The 25,090-nt window shown below is 44.5% G+C and overlaps 2 protein-coding genes across 4 annotated transcripts in view; both read left to right on the forward strand.

Annotated features, from left to right (window-relative positions):
- The first annotated feature begins 7,530 nt into the window (after window positions 1–7,530).
- The window catches only part of LOC139374589 (regulator of G protein signaling 12b), a 178,477-nt gene continuing 160,917 nt past the window's right edge, over window positions 7,531–25,090 (forward strand). For both annotated transcript variants that reach the window (XM_071115606.1, XM_071115607.1), the window contains exons 1-6: window positions 7,531–8,944; window positions 9,210–9,439; window positions 10,669–10,866; window positions 11,702–11,941; window positions 14,043–14,234; window positions 14,840–15,571. In XM_071115606.1, the coding sequence (XP_070971707.1) occupies window positions 8,221–8,944; window positions 9,210–9,439; window positions 10,669–10,866; window positions 11,702–11,941; window positions 14,043–14,234; window positions 14,840–15,571 (2,316 nt within the window). In that variant the 5' untranslated portion in view covers window positions 7,531–8,220. The remainder of the gene's footprint in view (window positions 8,945–9,209; window positions 9,440–10,668; window positions 10,867–11,701; window positions 11,942–14,042; window positions 14,235–14,839; window positions 15,572–25,090) is intronic.
- On the forward strand, window positions 17,254–23,014 carry LOC139374604 (THAP domain-containing protein 3). 2 transcript variants are annotated; one of them, XM_071115630.1, is made up of 5 exons: window positions 17,254–18,044; window positions 18,793–18,990; window positions 19,840–19,905; window positions 22,078–22,482; window positions 22,567–23,014. In XM_071115630.1, the coding sequence occupies exons 1-5, from the start codon at window positions 17,730–17,732 to the stop codon at window positions 22,582–22,584; spliced, it is 1,002 nt and encodes a 333-aa protein (XP_070971731.1). In that variant the 5' UTR covers window positions 17,254–17,729; the 3' UTR covers window positions 22,585–23,014. The 2 variants fall into 2 exon arrangements, with proteins under 2 accessions (XP_070971731.1, XP_070971730.1); XM_071115629.1 differs by having other exon boundaries at window positions 22,078–23,014.

Below are 25,090 nucleotides of genomic sequence, written 5' to 3' on the forward strand. Positions count from 1 at the left end.
CCTAAGTGACTTGGTTTAGATTGTTCTACAGTATCTCTGACATCAGATAAAACTCATTCAGTCTGTCTCTAGTTAAGATATGGACCCAGATACAACTCATTCAGTCTGTCTCTAGTTGTTAAGATATAGACCCAGATAAAACTCATTCAGTCTGTCTCTAGTTGTTTAAGATATAGACCCAGATAAAACTCATTCAGTCTGTCTCTAGTTGTTAAGATATGGACCCAGATAAAACTCATTCAGTCTGTCTCTAGTTAAGATATAGACCCAGATAAAACTCATTCAGTCTGTCTCTAGTTAAGATATGGACCCAGATAAAACTCATTCAGTCTGTCTCTAGTTAAGATATGGACCCAGAGGTCGACTGATGTTTAGCACAGCTCTCGGTGAGAGACTTTTTAAAATCCATTTTTAGGTTAAAAGCTAAACTGACCTAAGTTCAGTGTCTTCAGTGGTCGCTAACCCTGGTCTAGAAGGGCTGCAGTGTGTGTGTGTGTGTGTGTGTGCGCAGGCTTTTAACACACATCATTCAGCTAACCAAGGTCTTGATGATTGTGATTAAACATAAAAAGCAGGTGTGTTAGTGCTGGGCTGGAACAGGGGACCAGGGTTGGTCAGCCTTGTCCTACAACATGGTCTGAACAGAAGCACATGTGATGTGAGATTCTTCTTCCCCAGGAGGTTTTCACTGATCATCGGGAGGCTATGATAGAATCGGAACTCTCAGAGAATGCAGAGAATTAGAATCCTGTTGGTGAGAGTTCCGTTCACTCCATTCTGGAAGCCTCTGCTGCTACACAACCCGGTTGTGTTCTGTTCTGTCACACTTCTCTTTCTCTCTCGTCTGCAAGGAAGATTATACTGTTCATTCAAATATTGAATTTAAAAAGGCAATATTTTAACTTGATCAATTACCGGAGATGATATGATGTAGAAATTAATAAAAGTATTTAAAAATGTAAAAGAAAATGGCATGTCTGTTTTGTGTGTGTTTCCATTGTAAAATGAATGCCTTATCAATTTAAAAAATATATTAATTCCACTACTGTTTAGATAATACATTAGCTTCCATGCCATACTGTTAACTTCAAGCAAAGATATCAGGCAGGGTAAGGTAGTTGTGGAGGCGTTTAGCCCAATGTTTAAGGGGGGGGGGTGTTTAATCCTCTCTCTCACTGTGTTGGGCAGGAAGAGAACAACAGATGAACAGAGAGAGATTTTCATGATTTTCCGACCTGCAATATTTGATCATGTACAAGTAGTCTACTGTAGTGTATATCTGTTTCTCTGATTTTAAGGCTGCACATTCTAAATTACACCCTATTCCCTATGGATCCTGGTCAAAATCAGTGCGCTACATAGGGACTAGCGTGCTGTTTGGGCGAAACGGAATGAAGACACCAATTTAGACCTGCCCAGACACGGCTGCCGTCACAGACTGTCAACCAAGGTGGCTGTGATGTCATCTCAGTCCTGTGTAGTCTACACACACACACACACACAGGGGAACGTCTTAATAGTTAACAGAGTATTAATCCCAGATTTAACCACTAAGCCATGTGGCTCACGTAGTGTGCATCCCTAAATGGCCCCCTATTCCCTATGTAGTACACTGGACCCTGGTCAAAAGCAGTGCACACTACACAGAGATTAGGGGAGCATATGGTTCCTGTACAGTAGACTACTGTTCAGCTGGACATTTGTAGGATTATCTCTGTATTAATATATATATATTATCAATATGTATCTCCACTGAACATGTCAATGCAACATGTAAAATGAAATAAAATAAAACATTCCCAGATATTTTCCATATGTGCAAAAAAAAGCTTTATTTCTCTGTAATTTTGTGCACAAATGTGTTTTTATATCCCTGTCAGTGAGCATTTCTCCTTTGCCAATATAATCCCTCCACCTGACAGGTGTGGCATATCAAGAAGCTGATTAAACAGCATGATCACTACACAGGTGCACTTTGTGCTGGGGGGGGGGGGACAATAAAAAGCCACTTTGAAATGTGCAGTTTTGTCGCACAGACCCCAGATCCAGACCCCAGGTCCAGACCCCAGGTCCAGACACCAGATATAGACCCCAGATATAGACCCCAGATCCATACCCCAGGTCCAGACACCAGATATAGACCCCAGATATAGACCCCAGATCCAGACCCCAGGTCCAGACCCCAGGTCCAGACACCAGATATAGACCCCAGATATAGACCCCAGATCCATACCCCAGGTCCAGACACCAGATATAGACCCCAGATATAGACCCCAGATCCATACCCCAGGTCCAGACACCAGATATAGACCCCAGATCCATACCCCAGGTCCAGACACCAGATATAGACCCCAGATCCATACCCCAGGTCCAGACACCAGATATAGACCCCAGATCCAGACCCCAGGTCCAGACACCAGATATAGACCCCAGATATAGACCCCAGATCCATACCGCAGGTCCAGACACCAGATATAGACCCCAGATCCATACCCCAGGTCCAGACACCAGATATAGACCCCAGATCCAGACCCCAGATATAGACCCCAGGTCCAGACCCCAGATATAGACCCCAGGTCCAGACCCCAGATATAGACCCCAGGTCCAGACCCCAGATATAGACACCAGGTCCAGACCCCAGATATAGACACCAGGTCCAGACCCCAGATATAGACACCAGGTCCATACCCCAGATATAGACACCAGGTCCAGACACCAGATATAGACCCCAGATATAGACCCCAGGTCCAGACCCCAGATATAGACACCAGGTCCAGACCCCAGATATAGACACCAGGTCCAGACCCCAGATATAGACACCAGGTCCAGACCCCAGGTCCAGACCCCAGATATAGACCCCAGGTCCAGACCCCAGATCCAGACCCCAGGTCCAGACCCCAGATATAGACCCCAGGTCCAGACCCCAGATCCAGACCCCAGGTCCAGACCCCAGATATAGACCACAGGTCCAGACACCAGGACCAGACACCAGGACCAGACACCAGATATAGACACCAGGACCAGACACCAGATATAGACACCAGGTCCAGACCCCAGATATAGACACCAGGTCCATACCCCAGATATAGACACCAGGTCCAGACCCCAGATATAGACACCAGGTCCAGACCCCAGGTCCAGATCCCAGGTCCAGACCCCAGGTCCAGATCCCAGGTCCAGACCCCAGATCCAGACACCAGATATAGACACCAGGTCCAGACCCCAGATATAGACACCAGGTCCATACCCCAGATATAGACACCAGGTCCAGACCCCAGATATAGACACCAGGTCCAGACCCCAGATCCAGACCCCAGGTCCAGACCCCAGATCCAGACCCCAGATATAGACACCAGGTCCAGACACCAGGTCCAGACCCCAGGTCCAGATCCCACGTCCAGACCCCAGATCCAGACCCCAGATATAGACACCAGGTCCAGACCTCAGATATAGACCCCAGGTCCAGACCCCAGATATAGACCCCAGGTCCAGACCCCAGATATAGACCCCAGGTCCAGATCCCAGATCCAGACCCCAGATATAGACACCAGGTCCAGACCCCAGATATAGACCCCAGGTCCAGATCCCAGATCCAGATCCCAGGTCCAGACCCTAGGCCCAGATGCAGACCCCAGATCCCAGGTCCAGACCCCAGATAGACTAGTGAGGATGTTACAGAGATAGACTAGAGAGGATGTTACCCTCTCCCCCTCTCTCTACCTCTCTCTGAGGAGTTGGTTAGACATACACAATGTCCACATGGAACTTCGCCATACTGTTCCTTCAGCTGGGCGGACGTAATTCAAATCCTCAGACAAGATACTTCCCATGACCTCCGTGCTGATTGGGTGTCTGTGTGTCTGGGATCGTCTGGAAGAGGCTGTGGTACAGTAGGCTATTCCCAGAGTGGCTATCAGGCAGCTATATATGGGAGATCGACACGGACTGTCTACGGATTTATGAGATGCATGGCCATTTATGGGGATGTTTTTACCTCAGAAAAAGGAGATAGTTGACATAGATTATAAGTTATAAAACACAATATATAAATTAGAACACAAGGTGTTAGATATATGCATTACTGTTTTTTCAGTTCAATCATCAGTAACCACCAGTTGTCATATCAAGTATTAATGTTAGGTTATATTATCTCATCAGTATTACTGTCAGGTTATATTATCTCCATCATCAGTATTACTGTCAGGTTATATTATCTTCATCAGTATTACTGTCAGGTTATATTATCTCATCAGTATTACTGTCAGGTTATATTATCTCATCAGTATTAATGTCAGGTTATATTATCTCCATCAGTATTACTGTCAGGTTATATTATCTCCATCAGTATTACTGTCAGGTTATATTATCTCCATCAGTATTACTGTCAGGTTATATTAACTCCATCAGTATTACTGTCAGGTTATATTATCTCCATCAGTATTACTGTCAGGTTATATTATCTCATCAGTATTACTGTCAGGTTATATTATCTCATCAGTATTACTGTCAGGTTATATTATCTCCATCATCAGTATTACTGTCAGGTTATATTATCTCCATCAGTATTACTGTCAGGTTATATTATCTCCATCAGTATTACTGTCAGGTTATATTATCTCCATCAGTATTACTGTCAGGTTATATTATCTCATCAGTATTACTGTCAGGTTATATTATCTCATCAGTATTACTGTCAGGTTATATTATCTCCATCAGTATTACTGTCAGGTTATATTATCTCCATCATCAGTTTACTGTCAGGTTATATTATCTCCATCATCAGTATTACTGTCAGGTTATATTATCTCATCAGTATTACTGTCAGGTTATATTATCTCCATCATCAGTATTACTGTCAGGTTATATTATCTCCATCAGTATTACTGACAGGTTATATTATCTCCATCAGTATTACTGTCAGGTTATATTATCTCCATCATCAGTATTACTGTCAGGTTATATTATCTCCATCAGTATTACTGTCAGGTTATATTATCTCATCAGTATTACTGTCAGGCTATATTATCTCCATCCTCAGTATTACTGACAGGTTATATTATCATCAGTATTACTGTCAGGTTATATTATCTCCATCATCAGTATTACTGACAGGTTATATTATCTCCATCAGTATTACTGTCAGGTTATATTATCTCCATCATCAGTATTACTGTCAGGTTATATTATCTCCATCAGTATTACTGTCAGGTTATATTATCTCATCAGTATTACTGTCAGGTTATATTATCTCATCAGTATTACTGTCAGGTTATATTATCTCCTCATCGGTAACTACCAGTTGCTCCCAATACTCCAGACCAGTACCCCCCCCTCTCGTCCTCCCCAAACACACACACACCTCCTTTTAAGTCTTTCTTCAGCAGCTGGTAGTGAGTGAGTGGTCTATCCTTTGTTTACAGTGCTTACCGCTAACCTAACCACGGGATCAGACTGAACAGAACCGGTTCCGTTTCCGCATTTTATGAACTGTAAGCAATTTTAAACACTTTAAAGAAGAAGAAGAAGAACTAGATAGCTAGCTAGTTACATAGCCACGGTAAACTTCTCCATATGGTTGGAAGTTTTTCACAATATGTCTTAAGAAATGGATTGGCCAGGTGGTGGATTGAGGATATTGAACAGAGAAAAACAAAACGTTTAAGTTAACAATTATAGCTATTATATTTAGTTAGTAAATTAGCTATATTATATATATATATATTACTAGATGTGAACAGTAAGAAACATAGATTAGCAGAATTAGCCATCTGTGGCTAGCTAATAAACTAGGCTGAACCGGTAGCTAACCATGACAACAGCAGCGACACCGGTACACTTTTAGCCAGATGTTGTTCTTAATCGCTTTTTGAAAACAATATATAGCTTTTCTTCCTCTGTATCGGGTGCAAAACACATTCCGATGAATGCCACGGGTCTTGTGTAATGTATTACTGTGAATAATTGTGTGTGAAAGATCTAACCTTTGCGGGGTGAATGTCATTTTCGTGTAAACATTTTGTTCGGCCACCTGTACTTTACTTTTGTTGCTAGTCGATTCTCAATCAAACTTTAATCATTCTAGACATAGTTTTTTTTTTTGCTGTTGTACATTTCAGCGAACTCTTTCTGACTATGATTGACAGCCATGTAAACCAATGACAGGACAGAGAAAAGTTTCGTGTACACTATCGTTGGCATGGTGACTCGTTGATATTACACTATTCTAGGATAACGGAGGCGGGGCAGTAGTTAAGCACGGGTGGATGCACTTTCTAGGTTGTATATATGGATATTTTTTTTGACCAGCAATTTACGGACAATAATTACAAAGTTTGTAAAACTATCTTTATATTCATTATAAACACAAAGACTGAAGCCTAAATGACGACAGTGGAGTGCTAGTGATACAACAACTTGTCATTTTTTTTCGTTATCGTCTTAGTTTGTTAGATACGCTTGCTATGGCTACCTAGCTAGCTACTTGTAGCCAGCTAACGTTAACTAAGTTAGCTCTCTATTCTCGTCCTCTCATGCAAAACGAGCTGCTAAGCTTAGCTAGTTCCCTCTTTGACTAAGTTTAGCTCACTTGTAGGTTTATCAGCAGTTAGCAAACATAGCTAGAGGGTGAGGAGAGGAGGCTCTCTTGTTGCCACGCAACTGTATGACCCACTGTCTTCAACACCTGTTGGAAAGGTGAGTCGTGAGTTACCGCCCTCGGTTTTGAAATCATCCTTCCCATTGGACAATGCCGTGCGTCTTCTAACCCCACCCACGGGCAGGTGTGGTTTTGTGTCAGTGGTTGAGGTACATTCGTTCACCAAGGAGTGTTGGTAGAACTCAGTATTCCTTCCTTGGCATTCTACATGGCATTGCGTTTAAAAAAATGACTTTGGTGTTTATTTATCTCATAGTTATTTTTCCTTTTATATGACTTCTTGAAGGAGTGTATATTTGGGAACTTTCTCTTCTGTCCTGCATGGCTATAAGACAGTGCTTCCTAAACGTCTCGTTGAGTACCCCCAACCGTTCAACTTATTTGATATATTTCAGTGTTATTCTACTGGTCAACTAAGCACCAAGACCTTCATTGGTAAAAAATTAACTGCAACACATCCAATTAGTGTGTAACAGCTGGGGGTACTCAAGGAGAGGTTTGGGAAACACTTCTACCAACCCCAATGGTACTGTGCTGACTCAGATGTGTTCCTTTCCTGGCATGTGACTTTGATTGTTGTTATATTGTCTCCTGTCGTCTGTGTGTTGTATTGGCTACCATCACTCACAATGAGTCCTTGGTGCTGTTTGTCCCTCTGTAGGTGACCCCTGCCTGACCTGTGACAAGTCACATCATCCACAGAGAGTGGCACCAGCATGGCAAGGCTGGCGTTAGAGTGGAGGGGCTGACGTCATGCTCTCACCCTCCTGACACATTTTTAGAAAGCCCTCAACACTAGAACGAGAGAGGGAGGAAAAGCCTTAGAGGGAGACAGACAGCCCTTGACAGTGAAACGAGAGAGAGAGAGAGAGAGAGAGAGAGAGAGAGAAGAAGGGAGGAGAGGCGAGAGATTAAGCCTCATCAAAAGAAACAACAGTTCTCGTTCACAATGTATCTCATTGACTTACCATGCCAGTAAAGCTCATTGAATGGAATTGAGAAACTCACATGAGTCTTTTCAACCTCTCTCCTCTTCCCTGGTTGTTGTTCTAGGCCCAAATTACAATATGTTCTCAGTCAACATACCTGGTATCATAAGGGTTGGATAAATAACATCAGTTAACTTACCTGGTAACATAAGGGTTGGATAAATAACATCAGTCAACTTACCTGGTAACATAAGGGTTGAATAAATAACTTCAGTCAACTTACCTGGTAACATAAGGGTTGGATAAATAACATCAGTCAACTTACCTGGTAACATAAGGGTTGGATAAATAACATCAGTCAACTTACCTGGTAACATAAGGGTTGGATAAATAACATCAGTCAACTTACCTGGTAACATAAGGGTTGGATAAATAACATCAGTCAACTTACCTGGTAACATAAGGGTTGGATAAATAACATCAGTCAACTTACCTGGTAACATAAGGGTTGGATAAATAACATCAGTTAACTTACCTGGTATCATAATGGTTGGATAAATAACATCAGTCAACTTACCTGGTAACATAAGGGTTGGATAAATAACATTGAATAACAGAACAACGAGAGTCAAAACAATGTTCAGACAGACGGACACCTCGTCCAAGAGACGTCATGGAGGACGTGGGGGTCTCACAGCCTTACCCTCGCCTCCTCACCCCCACCAGGGTGGGCGTATCCGGGGGGTGGAGGTGGCCCGCGGGAGGGCAGGCTATGGGTTCACCCTCTCTGGCCAGGGCCCCTGTGTCCTCAACTGCATTCTAAAAGGAAGTCCGGCGGACTACGTGGGTCTCCGCTCCGGTGACCACATCCTGTCCGTGAACGACATCAACGTCTCCGGGGCGTCGCACGAGGACGTCGTCAAGCTGATTGGCCGATGCACGGGGGTTCTGCTATTGGTCGTCGCCGAGGGAGACCGGGGAGGCCGTCGTCACGGACACGGCGGTACCAACCGCAACCGTCGCCACGGGAACAATTCAGGAAGTCCAGCCGGAGGAGCGGCAGCCGCCGCGGACTCGTGCTCCAGCGACGAGGAGTTGTGTGGTTTCCATAACAGCAGCAGCGGAGGAGGAAACAACAAAAACGTGAAGCCTGGTTCCCGTGGTAACAGCGCCAGCGGAGGCGGTGGAGGAGGAGGAGGAGGAGGAGGAGGAGGGGGTGGTGGCTGGTTCAAGCCCAAGCTGGACTCTAAGACCCTGGGTATTAACAGGGCAGAGAGGGTGGTGGCGGAGATGCAGTCTGGAGGAATATTCAACATGATCTTTGACAACTCTTCACACTCCTCCAGCAGCTCAGAGAAAGGTAGACATCGACCTGTTTTAATATAGCAGGATTTTTTTATATAATATACATAATATACTGTATGACATCACATTTTTGGGCTGGTTTCCCCAGACTTAGTTTGATGGAGATTCTCAATTGAAAATGCTTTTTAGTCCAGGAGACTAACTAGGCTTAATCTGTGTCTGGTAAACTGGCTCTTTATGTGTGTTTCTGCATAATGTACCACCATGCACAAATAAACCTGAACCTAAACCTTACCTTGACCCTAAACCTAATCCTAAAGACAGGGTCATCGCTCCTCCTCCTCCTCCTCCCCGTGCCTCCTCTTCCTCGTCTGCGTCGGCCAAGCCTGCGAGGCCCCTGTCAGAGCCAGAGTTCCCCCCGTACCATAAGGGGAGAGGCCGTTCCCACAGCAACCCCAACCTGCTCTCTGAGGAGGAGATGGACAGGGTTCTAATGGCCGACGACTCAGTGTTCCTGGACGGGTTCCATCTGCAGGAGGCAGAGATCCAGGTGGGTGGGTGTGTGTGTGTGTGTGTGTGTGTGTGTCCCAAAAGGCACTATGTTCCCTGTATAGTGCATTACTGTTGACCAGAGCCCCACACAGCTACATTATCAGCTAGGTTTAATAACCACACAGCTACATTATCAGCTAGGTATGATACCCACACAATTACATTATCAGCTAGGTTTGATACCCACACAACTACATTATCAGCTAGGTTTGATACCCACACAGCTACATTATCGGCTAGGGTTCATAACCACACAGCTACATTATCAGCTAGGTATGATACCCACACAGCTACATTATCAGCTAGGTATAATACCCACACATCTACATTATCAGCTAGGTTTGATACCCACACAGCTACATTATCAGCTAGGTATAATACCCACACAACTACATTATCAGCTAGGTATGATACCCACACAGCTACATTATCAGCTAGGTATGATACCCACACAATTACATTATCAGCTAGGTTTGATACCCACACGACTACATTATCAGCTAGGTTTGATACCCACACAACTACATTATCAGCTAGGTTTGATACCCACACAACTACATTATCAGCTAGGTTTGATACCCACACAGCTACATTATCAGCTTGGTTTGATACCCACACAGCTACATTATCAGCTAGATATGATACCCACACAGCTACATTATCAGCTAGGTATAATACCCACACAACTACATTATCAGCTAGGTATGATACCCACACAGCTACATTATCAGCTAGGTTTGATACCCACACAGCTACATTATCAGCTAGGTTTGATACCCACACAACTACATTATCAGCTAGGTTTGATACCCACACAGCTACATTATCAGCTAGGTATGAGACCCACACAGCTACATTATCAGCTAGGTTTGATACCCACACAGCTACATTATCAGCTAGGTTTGATACCCACACAGCTACATTATCAGCTAGGTTTGATACCCACACAACTACATTATCAGCTAGGTTTGATACCCACACAGCTACATTATCAGCTAGGTTTGATACCCACACAATTACATTATCAGCTAGGTTTGATACCCACACAACTACATTATTAGCTAGGTTTGATACCCACACAATTACATTATCAGCTAGGTTTGATACCCACACGACTACATTATCAGCTAGGTTTGATACCCACACAACTACATTATCAGCTATGTGTTACATCAGTGAATGTTGTAGTAATATTTTTACAATATATTTTGTCTCTCCTCCTTCCAGGTGGAGGTGGAAGGGGAGGACTTCTCCCTGGAGCCCAGTGAGGGGATCCTGAACGTGGGTATGATGGTAGGGTACCTGGGCTCCATAGAGCTGGCCTCTACAGGCGCTAGTCTGGAGAGTGACAGTCTGCAGGCCATCAGAGGAAGCATGAGACGACTCAGGGCTGAACAGAAGATACACTCCCTGGTCCTCATGAAGGTACAGGTCGCTTAGGATTGATTTAATGATTGGTTAGTGGGTTGGTTGGTTTATTGAATGGTTGGTTGGTTAGTTGATTGATTAGCTGGTTAGTGGGTTGGTTGGTTTATTGAATGGTTGGTGGGTTAGTTGGTTTATTGAGTGGTTGGTTGGTTAGTTGATTGATTAGCTGGTTAGTGGGTTGGTTGGTTTATTGAATGGTTGGTTGGTTAGTTGATTGGTTTATTGATTGATTGGTTGGTTGATTGGTTAGTTGATTGGTGGGTTGCTTTATTGATTGAATGGTTGGTTGGTTTGGGTTGGTTCATTGATTGAATGGTTGGTTGATTGGTTGGTTGGTTTGGGTTGGTTAATTGATTGAATGGTTGGTTGATTGGTTAGTTGGTTGGTTGGGTTGGTTCATTGATTGAATGTTTGGTTGGTTGGTTGGTTTGGTTTGGTTTATTGATTGAATGGTTGGTTGGTTGGTTGGTTTGGGTTTGTTCATTGATTGATTGAATGATTGGTTGGTTTGGGTTGGTTCATTGATTGAATGGTTGGTTGGTTGGCTTGGGTTGGTTCATTGATTGAATGTTTGGTTGGTTTGGGTTGGTTCATTGATTGAATGGTTGGTTTGGGTTGGTTTGGGTTGGTTCATTGAGATGTTTATATGTCATATCACTAAATTGTGCTCTAACCTGCGGGTGGGTCTCGGGTCGTTGTTGCAAAAACAGCCAATCTCTGTTTCCTTCGGAAAAGGAAGGCCGATAAAGTGTTCTTCTTCTTGGAATAGAGGACGGTGTGTTTCTAAAACGGGAAGGGATGATAATCTTTTGTTTTATGATGGTCTTCCCAGGTGATGCACGATTGTGTGCGGCTGTGCAGTGACAGGAGACAGGTCCTTGCTACCTACCCCGCCGAAAAGCTAGCCTTCAGCGCCTGTTGCCCCGACGACCGACGCTTCTTCGGACTGGTCACCATGCAGGCCACCCGTGACGACGACGGTCACTATGGCAATGGTAACCGGGAGGAAGAGGGCGGGCTGAGGACTTCCTGTCACGTGTTCATAGTCGACCCGGAACTCTGTCATCACCAGGTAGGTTTGGACAAAAGGTCAAAGAAGAAAAAAACAAACAAACTGTTTATTTGACCTCTGACCTCCAGCTAAAAATAACATCCATATTAAAAACGGACCGATTTTAACATTTACAAACTAGAAGTTATATAAAATATTTTTTGGGGGGGGGTCGGGGTCCTAGAGTCCTGGGCCCAGTTTCCCAAAAGCGTCTTAAGGCTAAGTTCGTCGTTAGAACGCTCGTAGGAGCTTCGTTATTAAATCCCCCGAGATGTTTCCCAAAACCCACCGTTATTAACGTTGCACCTGAAAGCAGTCGTAATCTAACGCCTGGCCTCAGACCACTCGTGGAACAGCTGAGTGAGTAGTTAGATGATTTTTTTTCCCACCTTCATTTAGTACACAGAAGACCTCCACTAAACATAAAACCACATAGTTTGTGACCACTGATAAGTTCAGAACGAAATTGACAACAAAAAAAAAAAGATTTTTTGCAATTGATACAAACAAGCGACGTGAAAATATGCTTCAAATGAAAACCCAGATGACTGTATTAAAACACACTAGGCTACAGGACTATTACAGTCACATTGAAATACATTTGACGTTCAATCAATTTACTTCTGTTTTGCTACTATTTTGTAGGCTACTGTCTGTAATTTGTCTCAATATATTTCATGATATGGTGCCTAACATCTGTGCAATGATGTGCCAAATCTGTGATTTAATGCATTTTTATTGGGTAAGCATTAGAATGAGACACCTCAATATTTGCAGCCGTTGGTGGTAATATCTCTCTAAGAGCTGATCTGTCGTCAGTATTGTGAAATAATTATAATGTTAAGGTAAGATTTTAAATGGAGAAAGCTGATCCTATCAGTATCGACAAATGGTCTTACTGGTCCTGGAATGTTCCCAGTAGATAAAGAGGACTTACTGGAATGTTCCCAGTAGATAAAGAGGTCTTACTGGTTCTGGAATGTTCCCAGTAGATAAAGAGGACTTACTGGTTCTGGAATGTTCCCAGTAGATAAAGATAACTTACTGGTTCTGGAATGTTCCCAGTAGATAAAGATAACTTACTGGTCCTGCAATGTTCCCAGTAGATAAAGATGACTTACTGGAATGTTCCCAGTAGATAAAGATGTCTTACTGGTTCTGGAATGTTCCCAGTAGATAAAGAGGACTTACTGGAATGTTCCCAGTAGATAAAGAGGACTTACTGGTCCTGGAATGTTCCCAGTAGATAAAGATGACTTACTGGAATGTTCCCAGTAGATAAAGAGGACTTACTGGTTCTGGAATGTTCCCAGTAGATAAAGAGGACTTACTGGTCCTGGAATGTTCCCAGTAGATAAAGATGACTTACTGGAATGTTCCCAGTAGATAAAGATGACTTACTGGAATTTTCCCAGTAGATAAAGAGGACATACTGGTTCTGGAATGTTCCCAGTAGATAAAGAGGTCTTACTGGTTCTGGAATGTTCCCAGTATATAAAGAGGACATACTGGTTCTGGAATGTTCCCAGTAGATAAAGAGGTCTTACTGGTTCTGAAATGTTCCCAGTAGATAAAGAGGACTTACTGGTTCTGGAATGTTCCCAGTAGATAAAGAGGACTTACTGGTTCTGGAATGTTCCCAGTAGATAAAGAGGTCTTACTGGTTCTGGAATGTTCCCAGTAGATAAAGATGTCTTACTTGTTCTGGAATGTTCCCAGTAGATAAAGATGTCTTACTTGTTCTGGAATGTTCCCAGTAGATAAAGATGTCTTACTGGTTCTGGAATGTTCCCAGTAGATATAGAGAACTTACTGGTTCTGGAATGCTCCCAGTAGATAAAGAGGACTTACTGGAATGTTCCCAGTAGATAAAGAGGTCTTACTGGTTTAAATTCTTCAACAACAAATAGGGGGAGGAAAAAAAGTCTAAATGGGATTCAGGAGTTGATTTCTTTTGATAACGACTCAGACTGTAAACTGAATATTAATGTCAACTGTAATTCACTACTATAGATAAAACCCACCATAAATATGCTAAGATACCATATTTTCAGAGGGGTTGGAATAACCAGTTGTAAATCTGTGTCCATTGGACAATAAAGTAACCTCCTCCTCCCTCTAGGTCCATGTGGGTGTGGCCAGGAGGTTTGGGTTTGAGTGTACTCCTGATCCCGATACTGGAGGGTGTCTGGAGTTCCCCCCTACCTCCCAGCCTCTGCTCCAGTTTGTGTCTGTTCTCTACCGGGACATGGGGGTGAACATCGAGGGGGTCCGGGCGCGGGCGTTCGTTGATCCGGACAACGACCCACAGCAGGTAGTTTAGTTCTGTGTTTATCATCTGTTGTTCTTCGACCTTCAATCCACATGGATGTTGTTTATCTTTTAATGTCTTGTTTAGGTTTAGTAGAGCTTTGACAGAACTGTCATGTTCAAATACCCACACTGGAGTGCCAGGTGGGCCAGTTTGCACTTTTGGGACTCTGCTATTGGTTTATTAAGCCAGACAAGCTCAACAAGGCACAGAGAAATTATTAGAAATATGTTTCAAGTATTTGAAATCCAGGTCTAAATGTTATTTATTCATCACTTTTCAATGATTATTATTGTTGTTGTTATTATTGTTATAATTGTTAATATTATTGTTATTGTCATTGTTGTTATTATTATTATTGTTGTTGTTATTATTATTGTTATTATTATTATAATTGTATTTGTTATTGTTGTTATTGTTATTATTGGTATTGTTGTTGTTGTTATTATTGTTGTTATTATTATTATTATTGTTGTCATTATTATCTACGTTATTATTGTTATTATTATTATTATTTTATTTGTTATTGTTGTTATCGTTATTATTGGTATTGTTGTTGTTGTTGTGATTATTGTTATTATTATTAATGTTATTATTGTTGTTAATAGAACCACAGCACCAGTAGCAACAGCGACAGCGGCATCGGTAACTTCCTGCCAGATGAAAAGAGTAACCGTGTCTTATTGGTTGACCTGGGAGGCCATAATCACAACCCCGGTCCACGCCACTGGGACAGCCCTCCTCCTCCCTCGGCCCCGGGCTGGAACCAAGCCCCTCCCGGTGTCGTCCCTGGCCCCCCTCTCCCCCCTCCTCCTCCCCCTCACCTCAACAACAGCTACCCAGCCCCGCCTCTCCCCCCTGCCATCCCCCCTCGAGGGGCCCACTCCTCCCAGCCCTCACTCCACCACTACCCGCCAGGGAAGAGGGGAGGATCTGGAGGAGGAGCGGAGCAGAGCCTGGCCCAGCCCCAACACCATCAGTCTCAACGCTGGTTACCAGTCCACGTCCTGAGAGACTGGAGACAACCGGGCCAGGCAGGACAAACGCAGGGACAAGGAGGCCTGTGTAGTGATCAGGAGTCCTATGCTGAGTCAACGGATGGCTGGTCATCAACCAACTGTAGCACCCTCCCGCCACCCATGAACAAGATACCCGCGGATCGCTACAGGGCTCCGCTACCAGCCGGGGACCTGCCCCTGCCTCCGCAGCCTCCCGGGCTGGCCACGCAGAAGGATGAGTGGGCTAAGAAGCTGTTTGGGCCCGCGGCTGGAGAGAAAGGACTCAGAGAGCACAAGCAGAATGGGAAGAGACGCGGGAATGGGAAAGACGGGGAGAAGAAGGTAAGAGAGTGGTGTGTGTGTGTGTGTGTGTGTAGAAGTCATACAGTATGTCATGGTGGTGTTGGAGAGGTGTGTGTGTGTGTGTGTAGAAGTCATACAGTATGTCATGGTGGTGTGTGTGTGTGTGTGTGTGTAGAAGTCATACAGTATGTCATGATGGTGTGTGTGTGTGTGTGTGTAGAAGTCATACAGTATGTCATGGTGGTGTTGGGGAGGTGTGTGTGTGTGTGTGTGTGTGGTGTGTGTAGAAGTCATACAGTATGTCATGGTGGTGTGTGTGTGTGTGTGTGTGTAGAAGTCATACAGTATGTCATGATGGTGTGTGTGTGTGTGTGTGTAGAAGTCATACAGTATGTCATGGTGGTGTTGGGGAGGTGTGTGTGTGTGTGTGTGTGGAAGTCATACAGTATGTCATGGTAGTGTGTGCGTGTGTGTGTAGAAGTCATACAGTATGTCATGGTAGTGTGTGTGCGTGTGTGTCTGTTTGTAGAAGTCTGAAGTAAAGCATCAGATTTATAGTGGTGTATTTGACCAACTTCTTCTCTAGTAGTAGTACTGGTAGTATCTGTATTGTAGAGCTACAGTCCAGACTACCGTTGTACTATGATAGTATGTGTGTGTGTGTGTGTGTGTGCGTGGTTCTGTATTGTAAAGCTCCAGTCCAGAATCATATTCTACTATAATAATAGCTGGTGGTCTGGGTTGTGGAGGGAGCTTGTTAGAAGTGAACCCAACATGAGAAAACACTGTATCAAACCACTGGAGTGGAAAATTACTTTCTGGAAATGTCTGGCCACGGGTGCTATCCCGACAACTCTCTTGGTCTGTCTGTCTCTTTCTCTACTTCTACCTCTCTCTCTATTTCTCTGTATCTGTCTTTCTCTCTCTCTCTCGCTCTCTCTACCTCTCTGTCTCTGTCTCTGTCTCTCTCTCTCTCTCTCTCTACCTCTCTGTCTCTGTCTCTCTCTCGCTCTCTCTACCTCTCTGTCTCTCTCTCTCTACCTCTCTGTCTCTCTCTCTCTACCTCTCTGTCTCTCTCTCTCTACCTCTCTGTATCTCTCAACCTCTCTGTCTCTCTCACTCTCTGTATCTGTCTGTCTTTCTCTCTCTCTGTCTCTCACTCACTCTCTGTCTCTCTCTCTCACTCTCTGTCTCTCTCTCTGTCTCTCACTCACTCTCTCTCACTCTCTGTCTCTCACTCTCTGTCTCTCTCTCTCTCGACTCTGCACATGTACCTCAGTGTTTGTGGCTTGATGATTAGTTGAATCATTTCAGGTGTTTTACTACTGGGCTGGAACAAAAATGTGCACTCCTGTTTGGTACTCAGTCTCTCCAGCACACCTTTTAAAACCATTTAAGTCTGGTCTTCAGACTCCTCTCTCTCTCTGAGAGTAATTAGATGAAGACAATGTCTCTCTCTCTCTCTGACACAAAAAGCTTCCTGTTTTTTTTGTATATAGTTGGATCTGTGGTTGAAATGTAATATTTGATCTTACAGATGTTGTATACAGGGGTATGAATACTTTTGCAAGGGACTACAGCCCCAATGGGCCCTGGTTAAAAGTTGTGCACTATATTGGACATATATATATATATATATAGGATGCCATTTAGGTTGCTTCCCCATCCCCTGTCCCTGGCCTTGACTCCAGACTCAAACCCTACCTTATTGATTCAATATATGTAGGGATGGACACCTGTTCTGCTCTGCTTCCTTCTCGCTCTCTTTTTTACAGTCTTGATTATGTGGGTTTTATCTGCGCCAAACTTGGTGCAAAACCACGCCCACGAGTAGCCGAGCAAAAGCCGCGCTGATTGGACAGCTTGTTCTGACGTTCCTCTTCAGGAAGTAAACGCGACATTTTCGGGTTTGCTAAATAAGCTGGTATCAAAATAAGAAAAGTAACTCCTAGCGACATCAACAGACTGCCAAGCGTTATTGATTTACCTCGCAGCCAGTGAACTGAAGATTGTCGACACTGCTGGAAATATTTTCAAGCTATTAGCTAGCAAGTTTACATTTGCAAGTAGCTAGCTAGCTAGTCGAGTGTGCTGCTGTGTTGAGACGGACAACCATCATCAACGGTATTGCTAACTAACGTTAATCTCAACTAAAGAGCTTCCCCGTTGTCACGTGCGCTACCGTCGCTGCTCCAATATGCCTCGCGAGTGCGCTGTTAAAACGTGCGACAACAAGCAAAAGACTTGGTCGGCTCTAATGTTTCACCGACTTCCACTGAGTCATCCGGACCGATTGAAACTGTGGCTGATTGCTCTGAACAAAGATGCTAATACCGCGACCGATGACCTCAGAAAGTTACTCGTTTGCTCGGAACATTTTCTACCGGGGGACTATTACGAGAAGCTGGGACAGGACAGACACAGCAGGATGAGAATCATGAAAAGTTTCCTGAAGGATACAGCGGTGCCGTCGGTGGCCGTTCACGCGCCAGGACAACGTGGAATAATATCGGTAAGTGTAATCTAACAATATCTGACTGATTGAACAGGGTTATTATTTGTTCCTTGATAAATGACAAAATTTAGGGCGTAGTAGCTGGAACTACCAATGTAAGCTAGCTATCAATCACTGGGTGGGGGGTCGCATTGTATTATGGGTAGCGTAGTTTTAGTGAAAGGTGTTCTGTTGACGTTTTCATAGGGCTGTCACTTTACTTTACCTTCTCAGAGCGAGCACACAAACACACACTTTTAGCCAAAGAATAGCCAAGTACAACACACACACTTTTAGCAAAGAATAGCCAAGTACAACACAATGTCTAAGTTAACTTTGTGCCATTTTCTTGGTGCCTTTATTCATTGTCTTGGGTCAAATACATAATAAAATGTCCACATGCAATATAAAGGAACCGTGACTTGACTGTATAGTGTTTCAGCTTGCCTTGTAATAGATGACAGCATGCAGTTATTATAGGGAGAATCTCAATTGCATTTCCTTGACTCCTTGTGGTCGCTCCTCGTTCCCTTCTCGAAAACCAAACCCATTGGATGAGGTCAGAGGGGCGGGACCTCTCACCGTCACATCCAGTGGTGTTTGAGAAGGCGAGAGATGACGCTAGGAAACGAGGAAATGCAATTGAGGTTCTCCCGTGGTCTTGTTCAAAGCCCAAATTGACGTCACACGTGTTCTCCCTTTTTGTGTATTTAAAAAATGAATAGCGGCATTTCCTGGTGCCTGTGCCTTTTTCTCTCTCACCCAGGTTGAGACGGGAGACGTACCTCCAGGGACTGACTCCCTGTCTGCAGGTGGGGCATCTGGTCCCACCCCACAAGGTGGAGGGTCAGGTGTTGCTACGGCTACGACGGGGTTCCTCTCCCACCGGGGTCTGGAGCTGACAGAGCCTGCTTCAACCTCTGGGACGTACGTGGCTCTGGCTCCCACGTGTTCACTTAGTAAGGTAATGTACACGTAGTAAGGTAATGCTGTTATTATCATGGGGCTCTACACGTAGTAAGGTAATGCTGTTATTATCATGGGGCTCTACACTTAGTGAGGTAATGCTGTTATTATCATGGGGCTCTACACTTAGTAAGGTAATGCTGTTATTGTCATGAGGCTCTACACTTAGTGAGGTAATGCTGTTATTATCATGGGGCTATACTAGCTGTACACTTAGTAAGGTAATGCTGTTATTATCATGGGGCTCTACACTTAGTGAGGTAATGCTGTTATCATCATGGGGCTCTACACTTAGTAAGGTAATGAATGCTGTTATCATCATGGGGCTCTACTGGCTGTGGATGGATAGTATGGAAGTACTTGGCTTGTGGGAGCTGGAATGGCTCATAGGAGCAGGAGTCTATCTCCTGTTTCTGTAGTGAGACAGCTTGATGTACAGAACACCCCCTGGACAGGACACTCACTAGTGTATCTCCTGTTTCTGTAGTGAGACAGCTTGATGTACGGTACACCCCCTGGACAGGACACTAGTCTATCTCCTGTTTCTGTAGTGAGACAGCTTGATGTACAGAACACCCCGTGGACAGGACACTAGTCTATCTCCTGTTTCTGTAGTGAGACAGCTTGATGTACGGTACACCCCCTGGACAGGACACTAGTATATCTCCTGTTTCTGTAGGTAGGCAGCTTGATGTACGGTACACCCCCTGGACAGGACACTAGTATATCTCCTGTTTCTGTAGGTAGGCAGCTTGATGTACAATACACCCCCTGGACAGGACACTAGTCTATCTCAGAGTCTGATAGATAACAGGTTATTGGTTGGGCTGACATTGTGTTTCTGCAGGACCTCCCCTCTACGACGACAACGGGAGACGCATGCAGAAGGAAAAAAACAAAGACCAACGTTCCTGTGAGTATCTGTCTGACACTTCCTGTTCCTTCTGTTGATACGGCTTGACCTGTTGATACGGACTCATTCTGTTGATACGGCTTGACCTGTTGATACGGACTCATTCTGTTGATACGGCTTGACCTGTTGATACGGACTCATTCGTTTGATACGGCTTGACCTGTTGATACGGACTCATTCTGTTGATACGGCTTGACCTGTTGATACGGACTCATTCTGTTTGATACGGCTTGACCTGTTGATACGGACTCATTCTGTTGATACGGCTTGACCTGTTGATACGGACTCATTCTGTTGATACGGCTTGACCTGTTGGTCCGGACTCATTCTGTTGGTCCAGACTCATTCTGTTGGTCCCGACTCATTCTGTTGGTCCCGACTCATTCTGTTGGTCCCGACTCATTCCGTTGGTCCCGACTCATTCCGTTGGTCCCGACTCATTCCGTTGGTCCCGACTCATTCCGTTGGTCCCGACTCATTCCGTTGGTCCAGACTCATTCTGTTGATACGGCTTGACCTGTTGGTCCAGACTCATTCTGTTGGTCCAGACTCATTCTGTTGGTCCAGACTCATTCTGTTGGTCCCGACTCATTCTGTTGGTCCCGACTCATTCTGTTGGTCCAGACTCATTCTGTTGATACGGCTTGACCTGTTGGTCCAGACTCATTCTGTTGGTCCAGACTCATTCTGTTGGTCCAGACTCATTCTGTTGATACGGCTTGACCTGTTGGTCCCGACTCATTCTGTTGGTCCCGACTCATTCTGTTGGTCCCGACTCATTCTGTTGATACGGCTTGACCTGTTGATACGGACTCATTCTGTTGATACGTCTTGACCTGTTGGTCCAGACTCATTCTGTTGGTCCAGACTCATTCTGTTGATACGGACTCATTCTGTTGATACGGACTCATTCTGTTGGTACGTCTTGACCTGTTGGTCCAGACTCATTCTGTTGGTCCAGACTCATTCTGTTGGTCCGGACTCATTCTGTTGGTCCGGACTCATTCTGTTGGTCCGGACTCATTCTGTTGATACGGACTCATTCTGTTGGTCCGGACTCATTCTGTTGGTCCGGACTCATTCTGTTGGTCCGGACTCATTCTGTTGATACGGACTCATTCTGTTGATACGGACTCATTCTGTTGGTACGTCTTGACCTGTTGGTCAAGACTCATTCTGTTGGTCCAGACTCATTCTGTTGGTCCAGACTCATTCTGTTGGTCGAGACTCATTCTGTTGGTCCAGACTCATTCTGTTGGTCCAGACTCATTCTGTTAATACGGACTCATTCTGTTGATACGTCTTGACCTGTTGGTCCAGACTCATTCTGTTGGTCCAGACTCATTCTGTTGGTCCAGACTCATTCTGTTGGTCCGGACTCATTCTGTTGATACGGACTCATTCTGTTGGTCCGGACTCATTCTGTTGGTCCGGACTCATTCTGTTGGTCCGGACTCATTCTGTTGGTCCGGACTCATTCTGTTGGTCCGGACTCATTCTGTTGATACGGACTCATTCTGTTGATACGGACTCATTCTGTTGGTACGTCTTGACCTGTTGGTCCAGACTCATTCTGTTGGTCCAGACTCATTCTGTTGGTCCGGACTCATTCTGTTGGTCCGGACTCATTCTGTTGGTCCGGACTCATTCTGTTGGTCCGGACTCATTCTGTTGGTCCGGACTCATTCTGTTGGTCCGGACTCATTCTGTTGGTCCGGACTCATTCTGTTGGTACGGACTCATTCTGTTGATACGGACTCATTCTGTTGATACGGACTCATTCTGTTGGTACGTCTTGACCTGTTGGTCCAGACTCATTCTGTTGGTCCAGACTCATTCTGTTGGTCCGGACTCATTCTGTTGGTCCGGACTCATTCTGTTGGTCCGGACTCATTCTGTTGGTCCGGACTCATTCTGTTGGTCCGGACTCATTCTGTTGGTCCGGACTCATTCTGTTGGTACGGACTCATTCTGTTGGTATAACACTTCTAAAGGAAAAGCTGCACACTAGTCGCCCAACGTTGTCATTTATTCACCTACGTTTCCACAGCAACCTGTCTATCAGAATGGAGTAATTTATTCACCAACGTTTCCACAGCAACCTGTCTTTATTAGAATGCAGTTTTTCGTACAAATTCTTCTTTTAACATGTTTATTTTTTCTGTCGTTCAGGTGACGCGCAGGAAGAAAGGTCAAATGGACGCAGCCGTTAAGACGACTTCAGTGAAGGACTGTACCAGTATGAGCTCTGCTGCTGGTTCCACCTCCAGCCCCTCCACCTCCAGCCCCTCCACCTCCAGCCACTCATCCAACTCTGACAGTAGGGTGTCGTCAGGAGAACCGAACGGAGAACCGGACGGAGGAGGAGTTTGGAGCGAAAGGAAATGGATTGTGAACGAGTCGAAGCTCAAGGAGCTTTTCCAGACGTGTCACCAGTGTGGCGCTGCGTTGCGTAATCGGACCATAACCGCGTTGGGCTACAGCCAAATCAAAGTCACCTGGACGTGTCCCGATGAGCACCGAGGAGAGTGGCAGTCGTGTCCCGATGCGTTCGGTATCGGTCACTACCTGCAGACGGTGGGTTACAGAGTGTTGCTGGACTCCATGAATAGTCAGTTTGTAAGTCACGACTAAGTATCTACTACAGTGTGTATTATCTAGCAAATACCAGGGTCGTAGTAGCCTCCTATTAGCAGACTGATGACCTACTGCCAGACTGAAGACCTACTGCCAGACTGAAGACCTACTGCCAGACTGATGACCTACTGCCAGACTGATGACCTACTGCCAGACTGATGGCCTGCTGCCAGACTGATGGCCTGCTGCCAGACTGATGGCCTGCTGCCAGACTGATGGCCTGCTGCCAGACTGATGGCCTGCTGCCAGACTGATGACCTGCTGCCAGACTGATGGCCTGCTGCCAGACTGATGACTGCTGCCAGACTGCGGAGCAAAACACAATGGAAACTTACAGGACTTCACTATGGATGTACTGGGTTGAGGGGTACCTCTCTATGGCTGTACTGGGTTGAGGGGTACTACATTATGGATGTACTGGGTTGAGGGGTACCTCTCTATGGATGTACTGGGTTGAGGGGTACCTCTCTATGGCTGTACTGGGTTGAGGGGTACTACACTATGGCTGTACTGGGTTGAGGGGTACTTCATTATGGATGTACCGGGTTGGGGGGTACTACACTATGGCTGTACCGGGTTGGGGGGTACTACACTATGGCTGTACCGGGTTGGGGGTACTACACTATGGCCGTACCGGGTTGGGGGGTACTACACTATGGCCGTACCGGGTTGAGGGGTACTTCACTATGGCCGTACCGGGTTGAGGGGTACTTCATTATGGATGTACTGGGTTGAGGGGTACCTCTCTATGGCTGTACTGGGTTGAGGGGTACTAGTGTATTGTCAGATAACCTGAGGAGGTAATATGTTCCCTGCTGATATCTGATTAATATCAGGTCCAACATTAAAATGTTACTGTCATTAATGAACACTGTGTCAGAGTTGTGTGTGTTGTAGAGGTCGACCGATTTATGATTTTAATTTTTTTTATTTGTTATTTATTAATTTGTAATAATGACAATTACAACAATACTGAATGCACAGTTATTTTAACTTAATATAATATATCAATAAAAATCTATTTAGTCTCAAATAAATAATGGAACATGTTCAATTTGGTTTAAATAATGCAAAAACAAAGTGTTGGAGAAGAAAGTAAAAGTGCAATATGTGCCATGTAAGAAAGCTAACGTTTCAGCTCCTTGCTCAGAACATGAGAACATATGAAAGTTGCTGGTTCCTTTTAACATGAGACTTCAATATTCCAAGGTAAGAGGTTTTAGGTTGTAGTTATTATAGGAATTATAGGACTATTTCTCTCTATACCATTTGTATTTCATATACCTTTGACTATTGGATGTTCTTATAGGCACTATAGTATTGCCAGTGTAACAGTATAGCTTCCGCCCCCCTCCTCGCCCCTACCTGGACTCGAACCAGGAACACATCGACAACAGCCAATCTCGAAGCAGCATTACCCATCGCTCCACAAAAGCCGCGGCCCATGCAGAGCAAGGGGAATAACTTATCCAAGTCTCAGAGCGCGTGATGTTTGAAACGCTATTCGCACACACCCAGCTAACTAGCTAGCTATTTCACATCGGTTACACCAGCCATTAGGCTGACAGGCTTGAAGTCATAAACAGCGCTGTGCTTGCCAAGAGCTGCTGGCAAAACGCACGAAAGTGCTGTTTGACTGAATGCTACTTCCTGTTTATCGACTCATGTACTGTTTACCCTAGTAAACACTTCTGATTGGGTGATGGTGTGAGGAGAGGAGGAGGGTGGTGGGAGAGAGAACTATTAACCTCTATCCATCCCCTACAGACCCATTACCTTCTAATGAGCCTGTCCACATCCCCTACAGACCCATTACCTTCTAATGAGCCTGTCCACATCCCCTACAGACCCATTACCTTCTAATGAGCCTGTCCACATCCCCTACAGACCCATTACCTTCTAATGAGCCTGTCCACATCCCCTACAGACTCATTACCTTCTAATGTGCCTGTCCACATCCCCTACAGACCCATTACCTTCTAATGAGCCTGTCCACATCCCCTACAGACCCATTACTTTCTAATGAGCCTGTCCAACGTAACTGCAGGATAGGACAGGGCAGACCATATTGGCTACTTTCTCCAGGACACCTCACCTCGGGGAAGTTCCCCTAACTTACTCATTCACTTTTTGGAAGTTGGCATAGAGATACCTAAGGCCAATAGTTTTAGACCTCGTGGTCAAGAACCCCCCCCCCCTAACTATTATTGTAGCCTATGTTAATAGTGGAGGTCAGAAGAAGTTCCCTCATAGGAATATATAAAGTAGATTATATTCTACTGTATTCTATTCTACTGTATTCTATTCTACTGTATTATGTTTTACTATATTATTTTATACCGTATTTACTATATTATACTTAATTGTACTATAGTCTATTCTACTGTATTCTATTCTATTCTATTCTACTGTATTATGTTTTACTATATTATTTTCTACTGTATTTACTATATTATACTTAATTGTACTATAGTCTATTTTACTGTATTCTACTATATTCTATTATTCTGTGTTCTATTCTATTATATTCTATTTGGCTTTCTACTAT

Source organism: Oncorhynchus clarkii, chromosome 19, assembly GCF_045791955.1.
Source record: "Oncorhynchus clarkii lewisi isolate Uvic-CL-2024 chromosome 19, UVic_Ocla_1.0, whole genome shotgun sequence".
Classification (NCBI taxonomy): domain Eukaryota; kingdom Metazoa; phylum Chordata; class Actinopteri; order Salmoniformes; family Salmonidae; genus Oncorhynchus; species Oncorhynchus clarkii.